At 37.7% G+C, this 14,912-nt stretch overlaps 1 protein-coding gene across 3 annotated transcripts in view; it reads right to left on the bottom strand.

Annotated features, from left to right (window-relative positions):
- Positions 1-14,912, bottom strand: part of syne1a (spectrin repeat containing, nuclear envelope 1a) — a 147,269-nt gene that overhangs the window by 93,004 nt on the left and 39,353 nt on the right. For all 3 annotated transcript variants that reach the window (XM_058755665.1, XM_058755666.1, XM_058755667.1), the window contains 21 exons: positions 13,786-13,929; positions 13,235-13,384; positions 12,879-13,037; positions 12,018-12,182; positions 11,804-11,938; positions 11,552-11,710; positions 11,262-11,470; positions 9,254-9,326; positions 8,983-9,147; positions 8,585-8,728; positions 8,273-8,368; positions 6,423-6,563; positions 6,177-6,337; positions 4,055-4,205; positions 3,686-3,913; positions 3,486-3,584; positions 2,630-2,817; positions 2,397-2,520; positions 2,120-2,286; positions 1,651-1,804; positions 930-1,555 (listed from right to left, as the gene is read on the bottom strand). In XM_058755665.1, coding sequence (XP_058611648.1) covers positions 930-1,555; positions 1,651-1,804; positions 2,120-2,286; positions 2,397-2,520; positions 2,630-2,817; positions 3,486-3,584; positions 3,686-3,913; positions 4,055-4,205; positions 6,177-6,337; positions 6,423-6,563; positions 8,273-8,368; positions 8,585-8,728; positions 8,983-9,147; positions 9,254-9,326; positions 11,262-11,470; positions 11,552-11,710; positions 11,804-11,938; positions 12,018-12,182; positions 12,879-13,037; positions 13,235-13,384; positions 13,786-13,929 — 3,638 coding nt within the window. The remainder of the gene's footprint in view (positions 1-929; positions 1,556-1,650; positions 1,805-2,119; positions 2,287-2,396; positions 2,521-2,629; positions 2,818-3,485; positions 3,585-3,685; positions 3,914-4,054; positions 4,206-6,176; positions 6,338-6,422; positions 6,564-8,272; positions 8,369-8,584; positions 8,729-8,982; positions 9,148-9,253; positions 9,327-11,261; positions 11,471-11,551; positions 11,711-11,803; positions 11,939-12,017; positions 12,183-12,878; positions 13,038-13,234; positions 13,385-13,785; positions 13,930-14,912) is intronic.

Raw genomic sequence — 14,912 nt, 5'->3', positions numbered from 1 at the left:
AGCAAAAAAAAAAAAAGTTTGCTTTTCATTTATTACTAAAAGCTTACTTTAAGTACTTCTATACCCCAGCAGAAACTACTAGCTTAACTACTAAAGTCAGTAATACAACAAGAACAATTGCACAAATTCCAAGCTGTACAGCCTACATAAAATTATAGGCTATATAAAGACAATGACAATATAGTATTCAGGTGCAGAAATGTAATAATTAAGTGTAAAACAACAAGATAATGCTTACTGCATAAGTTAAATACAGATTAATCTTTGTTAAAGCTGTGGTGTTGTTTGATTAGCAGACAAGTCGGAAGTAGGCATTTCTAGGCTGCTGTCTCTTTAAGACTAAATGCACACAGCGTCTCGTTCCCTCGAGGAACTGGGGTTACATACGTAACCTAAGACATTTTTTCTTAGTCAGTTGTATACATTAACTTAAGACATGGACATAACCTACTGTGTTTACCAGAATACTTGCCAAAACGGGTATTTTCACATAACTTTGTGTGTGTGTGTGTGTGTGTGTGTGTGTGTGTGTGTGAATCCATCCTTTGAGGCGTTGCCTGAAACGCGGTTTCTGAATCGCGCCGCTCTCTCTCTCTCTCTGCACGCTTCGGGTGTGTGCGGCAGCGGCTGAGCGCAGAAAACGGCGTGCCAGTCCCGATTCGATTTCTCCTTCATCCGAATGATTTGAAATTGCTTGAATGTGTAAATTGGTAAACATGTGCAAATGATAACTTTCAGTCTATACTGGTTGAACTTAACAGTTAATCCGCGAATCACATGCGTGCCGAACCGTGGGGACTGGTCCATACAGATCACGGATCATCTACGAACCGTTGCACCCCTACCGGATACTAAATACCAGCCATATCAGAACTGGTGTGAAAAGGCCCTAAAGACAGTAATGGCATGGAAAACATAAGTGCCTGTACCTCTGTTGAAAGGCATGCGTGCTGGCTTCTGTAGGCCATGGTAAATTGGCTCTGTCTTCCAGCTTTGCCAGACTCCCAAGCAGCAGCTCCTTCCGTCCCCTAAAGCAACTCCACATGGTTGCTAGTGCCTCTGCCTCACTCTGCTTTGTCCCAATGCTTCTCTGAAGCACCTGCACGCTCAACGCAACATCATCCACCAGCCCTCTGCAGGATGTTCTTTCCTCTTCTGCCCCCTGTAAATGAAAATGTGCTTTGTTCAGGATGATATCCAGGCTAATGGCCTGCACCTCCAGACAAGCTAACTCCTTGGTAAGGTCCCCAAGTTCCTGATTTATTTCCCTGACTTTGGAGTCATCCCAGCTCCCTCTTCCTTCAACAGCATCCTGGAATGTCTGTAGAGAGGTTCTGGCTTTATTGTAGGTCTCACAGAAGTCTTTTAGTTTGAGTAGAGCTTCATCTCGATGCTCTACTAAACTCTGAGCTTCACTGAAGAGTTGAAGGCAGTCTTCCTTCCTGGTCTGGAGATGCTGCAGGTCTTCTGGGGCTAAAGATGGGCAGAGGGCATCTATATTTGGCTGTAAGGCCTCCAGTGAGCTTCCCTGGGTCTGAAGGGACATCTTGTCCTCCTTTTAACAATTAGAGAAAACAGATACTTATTTATTTTTCAATTTAGACATGAAAGGATGATGATTGGATGATATACTATTAAGACATAATGTACCTTGGTTTTGGAATCAGTAGACTGTAGATCAGTGATGCTGACTTTGCAAGTGCTTTGAATGTGCCTGAGGAAGTTCTCACTCCACTGAGTCAGAGCAAGCGAGATCTGACTGAACTGCTCCAACTTAGAAAGATGGGACTGAAGTTCTCGAATCCTGAAAATACAAAATTAAAGGTCAGCTCCCACCCATCCATATTAAAGCAATATGCAAATGAAACCATGTAAAATATGCAGTAAGAAACATACTGTATTTTACAAAGAATTTTTGATCAACTAAATGCAGCCTTGGTGAGCATAAGAGATGCTTTCAAACTTTTGAACCTTGATTTACTATGTGCCAATGCTAATGCTAGGCAGGTCCTAATGTGAAACATCCTCATTACAGACAGACTTCGCATATACCCCCATGAATATTTTATGAGTACATCAGCAAACAGGCCTAAAAACCCAAAAATGATGTTTTTAGTACCTGAGTGGTATAGAGGTACTGAGAGAACACCACCTCTCCTCCAGGTTACAGTGAAGATCTCTAAGCTCTGCGATCCTTTCCTCTGAGGCCGAAGAGTACAGAGACTCTGCACGGGTCTCCAAACTTTCCAACAAAGCCTCCTGAGAGGGAACTTCTGACTGCATGTCCTGGTACATCATATGAAAAAAAAATGATGGGTTATTTGCCATTAAAGACACAGAGTACCACATTTAAAAAAAAAAAAAAGGAACCAAGAGTGTTAAAAAAAAAAAATCACCTGCAGCATCTGAAGCTGGCTGTGTAGCTTCACATTGTCTGTGGTCAGGTATGGAGAATCTGAACTGCATAGAGATTCGCACCTGTTCAACCAGGACTGCAAAAGGGAGAGATCTCTCTCATATCTAAAAACCAAAGAGTCAAAACATTGCGTTTTACATTACAGTTTTAATTTGTGTAACAAAGACCTCTTTCAACACACACTACGTAACAAATATACATCCAAACACATGCCTTTGCCACAGAGTCAACAGGTTTTCCAGTTTTGATTGTTTTTCAGTGGCTTGCTGGCTATGTAATTTGTGAGCTTGCTGAAGGTCAGCCACAGCTTTCTCCAGCCGTCCGCCATCAGACAGCCTTCTCCAGCCCAGACTCAGAGACATCAGTCTGGGCCCCAGCTGCTGTAGATGTTGCACTACATCCTGAGAATGAAAGAAATGCAGTTTGTGTCACAACAATGTTACTCAAGCAGACTCAGGGGCCTTTAAATAAACATATTTTTTAAAAACAACAGTTAAGAGAAACTTAACTGTATATGGTCTTGAATAGGGGTCTCATACTTATGGCCCACAGGCCAAATTTGGGGATTTGGGGCCTTTCAAGTGTAAATAGTTTATCCTTTAAGCCAGTCTGCAAATTGATTTTACTTTCTGTGTTTTGGTTTAGTCCTCAATAGTCTCTTAAGGATTATTAAACAGCAGTCAATATATTTTTCCACATGGCTTATTATAAAACACAAAGATGAACTGAAGCTGTATCCTAGGAGACGGCAACAAACAGACATTCCGCAGCTAATCCTTAATTTTATTTATCTGACTGAAATAAAATGTAATATTCACAAACATCATACTGTACATGTGAACTGACTGGTATATATATTTTAGTCCTTTTCCATTTTAAAGAATTTCTGACCAATACATCAAAATTAGAATGTGATGATTATATAAATAATGGTATTTGTTGAAGCTCTTGGCTAGTGGCCCCAGATTTGAGTTTGACACCCCTGGTCAATATGTACAGTGTACATGGTACGGAGATTGTTTTATTTAGGTCTTTAAGTCATCTGTTCCCAAACACATGTAATACTAACCATATGTTCATGGAGAGTTTTATATGTCATTGATGCTGATGTACATGAAGTAACTGGTACATTCAGTTTTTCCTGTAGTCCATTCAGGAAACATTCCACCTAAGGTGCATGAAAACATTGAGAAACACACATCTAGAATGGCTTAAATAATATATCAATTCAGAGGAGTAGATAGAGCCATGTACTGTATGTAGTGTCACCTCATTGATATCTTGGATAAATTGTTTTGTATTTTTCAAGCTAGAGTGAAGCTCTGCTTCTTGTTGCTCCACACTGTTCTTAAACTCCTCCCGGTATCTTCCAATCTGCATCAGACGTGCTTTAATTCGCCCTGCCTCATTCGGTGTGACGAAATGAATTAAGGTCTGAAACTCTGCCTCCAATCGGCTAAAGATGTCCATCTTCTCCTCTAAGCCCTCCTTCAGCATCTAAGAATGAGCAAAAACAACGAGGAGACATCATTCACAGAGCGCTAAATGAAACCTATCATGTTGTCTGGTTAATTTGGTTATGTTTATTAAGTTACAGTCTTCTGATCCAGGTTTACAACATCCATTATCTCCGTTTACCTCCACAGTGTGTATCTGCTCATCCAGGTTGGCAGAGGTTCTGCTGAAAGCTTCAAGCTCCTTCTTACTATCACAGACCCAAGAGAAGAAAGCCTCAGACTCGCGGCTGAAACCTTGCCACCATCTGTGCATCATCTCCAGATCTGACAAGCTATTGGAACAGAGACAAACAGGAAAGAAACACCACTTGTGAAAAAGAACTATACTTTAGAAGAATATAATTAAGTGCAAACTGAATGTAATGTTTTCAGACACTTAATTGCATGTTATTTACAATATATATTAAATGCATTTAGTTGACTAACGAGTGTTTTTTACATACTTAAATAGAATTTTATTTTTAAATACATTTTTTAAATACAGTTTTATGTGTCATTTCATAATTACACCGGTCCCACTTTATATTAGGTGGCCTTAACTACTATGTACTTACATTTAAATTAATCATTTGGTACAATGCACTTATTGTGTACATACATGTTATTACATTGCACATATTTTTAAAAATACCTATATGTAATTACATCTGTAATTAATTTCTGTAATTACATATAGAATTACACTGTTGACCCATCCCTTAAACCTACCCATACCACCAACCCTGTCCTTAACCTTACCTGTATCCCACCTCAATAGCAGCAGGAGTGTTTTGCAATACAATATGAACACAATAAGTACACTGTACTTATTTTTTGATGTAAGTACATAGTAGTTAAGGCCACCTAATATAAAGTGTGACCATTACACCTATTGTACAGAGCACTAGCAACCATGTGGACTGCCAAATGTACTAACAAGCATACCATAAATGGCAATCTGAAATATACTTTAATGTAATTTTTATTAAAAACTGTGTTATGTTAAGTCATGTCATGACATGTATTTAAATATATTTGTAATTACACATTTGTAATAAAGCTGCAATGTAGTACTAAAATCAACAAATTACAAATTATCTAAAAATTAAAATGAACTTGAATCCAGTAATATTCTACAGTTAATTTTTTTAAAAAATAGTTTACATGTGCTTTAGTATGTTTAGTAACATAATGATGGTACATTTAAGTAAAGCCCCCGCCCCCCTTGAAGGCCAAGTTAATTTTATTTTATTTTATTTTCTCTATAGCGCCAGACCACAAAAGAAGTCATTCAATGTTACCTTCCCTATAGAACAGGTCTATACCTTGTTCTTTTATTAAACAAACTAAATAGCCTTGTGTTATTTATCTTATTTACACGACGGCATGTCATTTCTGTCTCTGTTACATGGTCGCGCTCTCTATATCGAGCGCACAGCGGAGTTCCGCCCCGGTTCGCACACACACACGCACACAAACGTAAGCGCACACACAAGTGAGCACACTCCCACTCGTATTTGTAGATATTAAGCCGCAAAACGTCTATTTAAATATGACTTCTGCGTGTCTCTGTGTTAATGTATGGCGCAGACGCTCGGGTTTGTTTACTCATACAGAAGCGCGCAACGCTTGCGGTGATATTAACGTCTATCGTCTCATTAAATGAGGACATAAATACATGAACAACATCTCCAGAACTGCTCTGAGAGTCACTTCATGAGCATTCGAGCGTTTCATTTGAGAAAAACTATCCTCGTTATATCACATAAACAAAAATGTAAAGGTATTCACGGCAACCCGTCAAAATAAAAGTTCGGTTTCACTTGAAGACATTGGGCAGAACGTAATAGGCTACTACTACTAAAACTATTAAAACCTTATCTTTAAGGAATAATCATACAATGTGTTCAATGTTATTATCAATATTAAATCCCCTTTATTTTTATGTAGGGGAAAAAAACGGAAACCCCCCCAAAAGCCATAAACCTAGGGGAAACACTGCATAGTCATGAAAGTGCTCTGCACACAGCGTTTGATAGCATTTGTACACTTTGTCTGCATTATTTATCACCCAATTTACTAGAAGATTTGATCAGAATGAGATAACATTGAAAATATGCCCAAAAATATAACAATTCTAGGTGAGGTTGTTGAAAATGCAGCAGACTGCTACAATCTGACATAACTGAAAAGGAAATATTCTTGAATTGTACAGTACATGTATATACAGTAGACACAGAAACTTTGACTTAATTCTGTCTTACATTTTCCTGAGGCTGGCCTGTATCTCCTGCAGTCTCTCGTTTGTGGACTGGGCCTGATCCTGTAGTAAGGACTGATTCTGAGAACCAAGTTTAATATCGGCTGCCTTCTTCACCAGGGACTCAACTCTTACAGCAAACATGTTACCCTGCTCATGAAGCTCCTAAACAAACACACACAGATATGAGTATTATTCTCAGCCCAAACTTCATTAAACAAACTACTACATTTTCTGTCTGTGCTCTCACTTTAACATTTTTCATTTCAATCTTGAGGTTGTCCAGGCTGCTGAAGATAAGCTCCCTCTGCAGGACAGGACTAACAAGACACACAAACTGCCAGATGGCCTCTCTCTCCACGTCAAACTCCTGCCATGCACTCACAGTGACCTAATGACCAATGAGAATCACACATTACTATACCATTTCACCACAAAGTGTTGTAGAGGTGAAACCAACTGAAAGTAATTGAGTGATTACATTTCTTGCAGTTTTTCATGTTGCATTACAGGCTTACACTTTATGCATAAACAGTATGCATGCGCTTGAACAGTTGCCAAACAGTAATGATTGTCTGCTGGAAACAAGCTCGGCCCTCTGAAGAAAGGGGCATTTAAAGGTCTTTTTGATTCCAAGGAACCCCCATCGTTCACACTAACATTCAAAGTGCCCATGACTTTTCCAGTTGTTTGTGATTTACTGGATAAAGTATAAGGTTATTTGTTTATTTTACATTTATTTTATTTATTTATTTATTTTTACAATTTCTACTTAATAAAAAAATATTTTAGAGCTTGGCACAACTAAAAAATTAGATTTAGGTTCTAATACTTTTCGAATATTTTACACAATACACTAGAAATATCAACAGAAATAAATTATCAAACATAATTAAATATATATATATATATATATATATATACACATACATACAGTCATGTATATACAGTTGAGGTCAAAAGTTTACATCCCCATTTCAGAATCTGCAAAATGTTAATTATTTTACCCAAATAAGAGTGATCATACAAAATGCATGTTATTGTTTATTTAGTATTGTCCTGAATAAGATATTTCACATAAAAGATGTTTACATATAGTCCACAAGAGAAAATAATAGTTGAATTCTAAAAATAACCCCGTTCAAAAGTTTACATCCCCTTGATTCTTAAAGGGATACTCCATCCCAAAATGAAAATTTTGTCATTAATCACATACCCCCAAGTCGTTCCAAACCCGTAAAACCTTCATTCGTCTTCGGAACACAATTTTATATATTTTAGATGAAAACTGGGAGGCTCGTGAATGTCCCATTGACTGCATAGTGAATTGCACTGTCAAGGTCCATAAAAGTATGAAAGATGTCGTCAAAACAGTCCATCTGCCATCAGAATCTGCCAAGACGAATGAAGCTTTTACAGGTTTGGAACGACATGAGGGTAAGTGATTAATGACAAAATTTTCATTTTGGGGTGGAGTATCCCCTTAATACTGTGTTGTTACCTGAATGATCCACAGCTGTTTTTTTGTTTAGTGATAGTTGTTCATGAGTCCCTTGTTTGTCCTGAACAGTTAGACTGCCTGCTGTTCTTCAGAAAAATCCTTCAGGTCACACAAATTCTTTGGTTTTCCAGCATTTTTGTGTATTTGAACCCTTTCCGACAATGACTGTATGATTTTGAGATCCATCTTTTCACACTGAGGACAACTGAGGGACTCATATGCAACTATTACAGAAGGTTCGAACACTCATTAATGCTCCAGGAGGAAAAAAGATGCATTAAGAGCCAGGGAGTGAAAACTTTTGAACAGAATGGATGTGTGTACATTTTTCTTATTCTGCCTAAATATCATATTTTTTTCATTTAGTACTGCCTTTCAGAGGCTACAGAAGATAGTTACATGTTTCCAAGAAGACTAAATACGTTCAATTTACCCTGATTTTCAAATTCAAAAAGTTTTCACCCCCCAGTGAAAGCTGTTAAGCTATAAGCTAAAATATGGAAATCTTTCTGATAAGTTTTTACAGAGACTTCCGGGGGATTAAAACAAATTATAATATGGCCTATGTATAAATATCATTACTTGACTGAAAGCATTACCTGCAGGTGTTTCTCATGAGCTGCCCAGTCTTCTTTACAGAAATGACCTTGAGAACGGAGATCTGTCTCTTTTTTGTGCTGGGTTTTCATATTTTGCTATGTACACACCATGAAAGGGTGAGAAAGACAAGAGCAAGAAAAGAAAATGGAAGGGGAAGACAAAAATAAAATAAATGATTCTGAGATTTTCCCCCTTGGAATATCATGCATGACAAAGAGTCACTTATTCACAGCAATCAGATTAGCAAATAAAATCGATGAGCAGATTCATCATGTCTATTGCATTATGTGTGTCAACAAAATGAATTCTACCTGGTGAATGAGAAGCAGCTGTTTGGCCTCTGTTACATTCTCTGCGTTCAGTATTCTTCTGTGTTCCTGTGTCTGGATCACCACCTCATTATTTACCTCCTCTCCAGTCTTTATGTTCCCTTCATTGACCAATGGAGTCGGATCCTGAGAAAACAGTAAAAGAGTCTAACCCTGACCATGCAAAAAATCTTCAGATCAAAATATTATAAACAGTAATGCCACAGATATCTGTGCAATGCAAAGTTCCTGTAGATGATATGCAAAAATGGAAAATTATATTCCAATAGCCATATATTAACATTTGCATAACATTGTCTTTTGCATACATTTCCTTTCAAAAGCAAACATGGCATTTATGGCCAATGAGCGCAAACGAAGACATGAAGACCACCCTTCACCTCAGACAGAGACAGCAGCAGGGCAGAAAACTGTTGTGAGAGTTTATCAAGAGCAGCTCTCTGTGTGTGAACCTCACTCTCAGGACTTATGTCCTCCAGGACAGCGAGATGAGCTTTGAGATAGTCCAGAGTCTCGCCCTGAGCCTTTACCGACCGACGCTGCATCTGCAGAGGGAGGAAGAGAGAGGTCAGCTGAAGTCACACAGCAGACAGTGGTCACATATACAGTATGCAGATGAGCATTAATCATGTAGATTTGGGGTGAGCTTACCTGGACAGAGGAGATTTCAGCATCACTCTGAGTTGTCTGCTGGGAAAGAAGCCATCCAGATAGTTCACTGAACCTGGAGCACAGCACAAAAAAAAAAAAAATCCTGAAAATTTCAAACAACCTGATCACCAGCATATGTTGTCCCTTGTGAGAAAGTGCACTTAATTCAAATTTTACATGCATTTGAATAAAAAGTACACTTTAATGACTGCTTCTTAACACACTTAAGTACACTTATAAAAAAAGTGCATTTTATAATAATGTCAAATTAATAATTTTAAAGTACATTTTAAATACTTATGTTTTAATAATCTTATGTCATACACATTTGTTATTGACACACTTTTTTCACATACGTATGTATACTAAATACAGTGTGTGTGTGTGTGTGTATATATAGGCTATTTGTGATGCGCGGATGAGCTAAAACGTCACCCGAATCCGCAGCTTCAAATAAATTATCCACCCGCCGAATTTTAAAACAGCAATTTCCAGGCCTGTAAAGTTTTGGAAAAATAAATAAACCCAGAAAGTTTTGGAAAAGTCATGTTTCACAATTCTATGTACAGATTATGCTTAATCAGGTCCTGAATTTCGGTGCGTGATTGCACATATATTCCCACAGCTTTCGACTTTAAAATGAGGGAAATTCCTGCAAAACATTTATTCAATAGAGCGTGTAAGTTAGATGAGTAAATAAATTCACACAACCAGTCATTTGAAAACAGCGTGAGTGATTCAGCTGTACCGCGTCTTCTCTCTTTGACCTTCTCTTCACATCGGTGCATCTAGTGCTGCTGCACGCTGCGATACAAGACTTTAGCTCACGTTTCAGTGCAGTTGACAGAATTGTCAATTGCCTAATCGGTCATTGTTGCTTCGTCACAGAAATGTATTATTTGCATGTCTTTTTAAGTCTTTCGGTACTCGTGCGCTCCAGAGGCGCTTTTCTGTGCGCTGCAGTCACATCCAAAGCGCGCGCTGCGAAAAAACAAATAAAGCTTGTTGCGCTTAAGTAGCCAAATACACACAAAATAACGTCAAAATGGTCGTCCTGGCGAGTATCCTCATAAGCATTGTCGGTTTTGTCTTAAATTGCAAAAGAAAACACATATGTATAAGTATTGGATCTGTGAAACAGGTCTTGTGACAACAGCCTAATATAGTTGTGCCGTCTGTCATTAATGTTAATCAAACAACAAAAGACAGAAGAAATCCCTCACTGCTCTTGACTAAATAATGTTTTGTTGAATAACTTTAATATGTTGATTTACAGTTTATTCAATTTCTGTATCCTATTTAAAACATGTTCATATTTTAGAATATGTAGTTAATATTTGCATGATTAATGATTTTTCTTATCCACCCGCAAATAATCCAAATGCAATATTTTATTACACGACCCACCCGACCCGCAGATTATCCGCAGCGCCTGCGGATGTAACCGCCATCCACGCATCACTAATATATATATATATATATATATATATATAGAGAGAGAGAGAGAGAGAGAGAGTGTGTGTGAGTATAATATAGTATAGTATACTAGGAACAATTAAAGTACTTGATTATAATTTTAACTATAGTGTGTTATTTTATGTTATTATATTCAAAGTTAAAATATTTTATAGAAGCATATTATATAAATACTAAATTGCAAGTTCATCATTATAAATGTATAATTAAAAATAAGAATTTTAATTTAAATACACTGCATACAACATTTAATAGAAATGACATTAAATACATTTTATTTTACAATAAATACTATATTCAGCAGTATACTTTAATATAATTAATTATAATTGCATAAAAAAATTACAGATACAAATCTAAAAAAGAGCCTTGCTTAAGTATGTCAAAAATCACTCTAAAGTTCAGCTCTAAAGTACATTTCAATTTTTTTTAAACTATTTTACTTTTTAAATTTAATTGCAACTAACAAGCAACATGGACAGAATTCAATCTGTAATGTGTCCCAATTTGAAATGTAATATTTGCATCTCACCTGGCATGCCACTCTCTCCATTTATCTGGGTGCTGTTGTAGTCTCAAGTGTGTTCGTTCTACTAAACCCCTGACCTCCGAAAGATGACCTCTGGTCTCCTCCAGCATCTGATGGCCCATGTCATTCTCTGGAAGATCCTGACAGAGATGCTCCATTGTCTTTAGTCGCTTCTCACAAGCAGAAAGTGGGTTTTTCTGTCTGAAAAAGGCCTATAAATACACATAAATAAATGTTAATATTTTTAATGAAATGTAACTTGAACGATCTTTTCTTCATCTGTTGTATCTCACCCTGTGTTCTTTGATCATTCTTTCACTGCCGGCTGTGAGCAGGGCCTTGTCCTCCCTTTTCAGCTCTACCCGACACTCCTGTAGCATGGCCATCACTAAACGCCTCTCTGTTTCCACCCGGAGTCTGAGCAGATGGGATGGGGCCTCGGCTTGAATGTCCTGGTAGAAAGAAAATGCATCATGATTAATCCTTTAGGAGAAGTTCCTGTTAAACTGTCTTCATTTTCATCTTTTTTTAACCTTTCAACTGACCTTCCATTGCTTGTGCAGTCGTCTGACCGTGTCCCGCAGACTCTGCTGGTCTTCCTCAGAGATGATATCAGTGAGGTCATCACACGCCTTTAAATAAGCACTTAAAATGTGTTGGTCTAGTCGCCCAAAGAACTCCTGAGCAAATAATTACACACTTAATTAGAGAAACAGGACAAGTTAAATATGTTTGAAGGGTAAGACATTATCGACGTACATTATGTTTGCGGAACAGCTCATCTGCTTCTCCCCTTTCCTTTAAACAGGCCTGGCCCACGCGCAGTGCCTTCTCCAGGTCAGCACGAGACTCTTCATATCTCCGCATGAGGTTGCCATTAGTCTCTGCCACCTGCCTCCATTCTAAAGCCTCCTGCATCAGAGCCTGACCAGAGCAGAACACATTTACTCTATTAGCTCTGTAGTTGATAAACAAATTCAAACTAGAGAGAACACAAGCAAGAGTTAGAGATTTTCCACTTTGTGAGGCTGCAGAGGTAAGGATTTTCAGTGAATGATGCCTTAAATTTTGTATGACTTCAGAAGACTTGGATTGCAGCACAAGAGTCATATGGAATATGTACTTTTACAGTGCTTTATGTATGTATGTGCTTTATTTATGTATTTATATATATATATATATATATATATATATATATATATATATATATATATATATATATATATATATATATTATTATTTTATTTATTTTATTACACACACAGACATATGGCTCTTTACAAATAATAAAAACTTATTGTATTTATTTATTTATTTATTCATTTGTTTATTTATTTATCCTTCAAAACGCATGATCCTTCAGAAATAATTCCATTATTCTGATCTGATGCTCTCTTATTTTATCAACATTGAAAACAGCTGTATTGTTTAATATTTCTGGGGAAAAGATGATTCTTTGATTAATAGAAAGTTGAAAAGAACAGCCTTTATTTGAAACCGATATATTCTGTAACATTAAAAATTTATTTACTTTTTTTAAAAACAACTTGCTGAATAAAAGAAAAACTTTTGAATGGTAGTGTATGAAAATTTTATTGCACATCTGTAATGTAGTCCAACCTGTGCAGTGGTCTGAATCTCGGTTACTCTGTTCTGCAGGAACGACATGTCAAAATTGTGTAGAGATTTCGCACAGCACAGCGCCCTCTGTAGGGACAGGTAACTGCGTTCCATAGCACAAACGCAACGCTTACAGGTCTGCTGCTGAGTTTGTAGCTCCTGCCAAAAAAATTAAAATTGAAATAAATACAGAGATCAATTCTAGTTCACACAGATACAGCCAGGGACCTTTCCCCTACTGAATCCTTGAGGGATTACAGAAGACAGGCCCTTATTTTTTGTCAGATCATTACTACTTCACCACACTGTATTCTTCATGGTTCAATAATCTTTTTCTCCCAGTGGTCTGTACTGACCTGGCACATTTCCTGGTTGTGTTGCTGTGTGATGATGTGTCCAGCATGCTCCGCTGTCTGGTAGAAAGCTGAGATTTGTTTCTCTAACTCCTCTAACAGAGGAAATAGAGCCTGGCACTCCCTCAAAATTAAAGGACACTTTTCTTTCAGCTGTGAGGATACAAACAAACAATCAGACAACATTTATTCTCAGACATGTTTTCTCCTGAAAATGACAATTCTGTGATTTATTCACCCTTATATTGTTGCAAACTTATGTGATTTTGTTTTTATTTGGTGGAACACAGAATCAGATATTTAGCAGAATGTTCATGCTATTCTTTTCCATATAATGAAGGTGAATGGTGACCAGAGGCTGTCCAGCTCTAACACTGAGAGAAAGTACCATAAAGTGGTCCAAAAGAAAGAAAGCCTGTGATCACCATCATACTGAAAAGACTAGTGTGAATGCTCCTGCTAAATGTCTGATTCTGTGTTCCACCAAAAGAAAACAACACTAGAACTTTTCAGATGGAAATGATAACATAATATTGTGCAAACATTGTGCAAACCTGATGGAGCTGAGCTTCTGCAGTTGTTATAGAAGAAAGTGCTTTAGTTCCGCTACCACGAACAGAGTCTTTGGCCAGAATCTGTGCAGAGCGAGCAGCCGCCTTATACTGTGCTTCCACACCAGGCAGCCTGTGCTTGATGTCCTACAATGCATGTGAAATTATATCAGAAAGCTTAGGTGAACTCAAATGAACTGAACTGGCATAACAGTCTTGCATTTATCATTTCTCTGTGGCCACATACAGAAAAAAAGTATTAAAGGGTACATCAGATGCAAAATTCACTTTTACATGGTGTTTGAACATAAATGTGTGTTGGCAGTGTGTGTACACAACCACCCTATAATGATAAAAATCCACCCAGTGCTTTTTTTTTTTTTTAAATCCCCATAAATAATAAACTCTTTCTCAGATCAAGCTGTTCACAGATTCTTGGCAGTGTGATGTACTTTTGGCAGGCCCCTCCCATGACTGTTGATTGACACTAGAGTTTTACCACTGACCTGCCCTGAGTGAGTTGTCATCAGTCTGCCATTGTTTGGACGCCGGAGCAGGTATAGACAAGAATGTCTCCTAAGTGATTGAAGTGTATTGTTGTTGGATGTAATAATGAGTATAAGCAGTCATCATTTACTCCCGACATCTGAGCTGCTGAAGATGCAGTGGATTACTTTTGTTTTTGAAGTGAATGCGCCCCCTGATGTACCTAAATGTGTCTATGTTCGCGCAAATCATTTGTGATCCAGCTTCACCTCCAAAAGAAGTGAGTATAAGGTTTTTATAATCTTTGCCAATCGCCTTTCCTAATAATGTGCTAGTTAGCAAGTTCCATGACAAAAGCGGCTAAAGTTCACAGCCTCAGAGAACAGCTCGTCACCCTACGTAAGAGAGGGCAGGGTGAGCAGAGCTCATTAGCATTTAAAGGGACATGCACCGAAATGGGTCACAGTAAACAACACATTCTCATTCCCAACTCGTCACATATTGACGCTTGGTCAGGACCCCTTTAGCGTCACCTTTTGATGTGCAGGGTCCTCCGCTGTTTTCAGTTGTTTGTCTTTATTTAATGGTTTGCATGCATTTGTAAAAAATAGAAATCATTTTATATAAATTTATACTTTCATTAG

This window comes from Onychostoma macrolepis, chromosome 20 (assembly GCF_012432095.1).
Source record: "Onychostoma macrolepis isolate SWU-2019 chromosome 20, ASM1243209v1, whole genome shotgun sequence".
NCBI classification, from domain to species: Eukaryota; Metazoa; Chordata; class Actinopteri; order Cypriniformes; family Cyprinidae; genus Onychostoma; species Onychostoma macrolepis.
The sequence above is the reverse complement of the archived record's forward strand: the minus strand, read 5'-3'. Positions and strand labels throughout refer to the sequence as shown.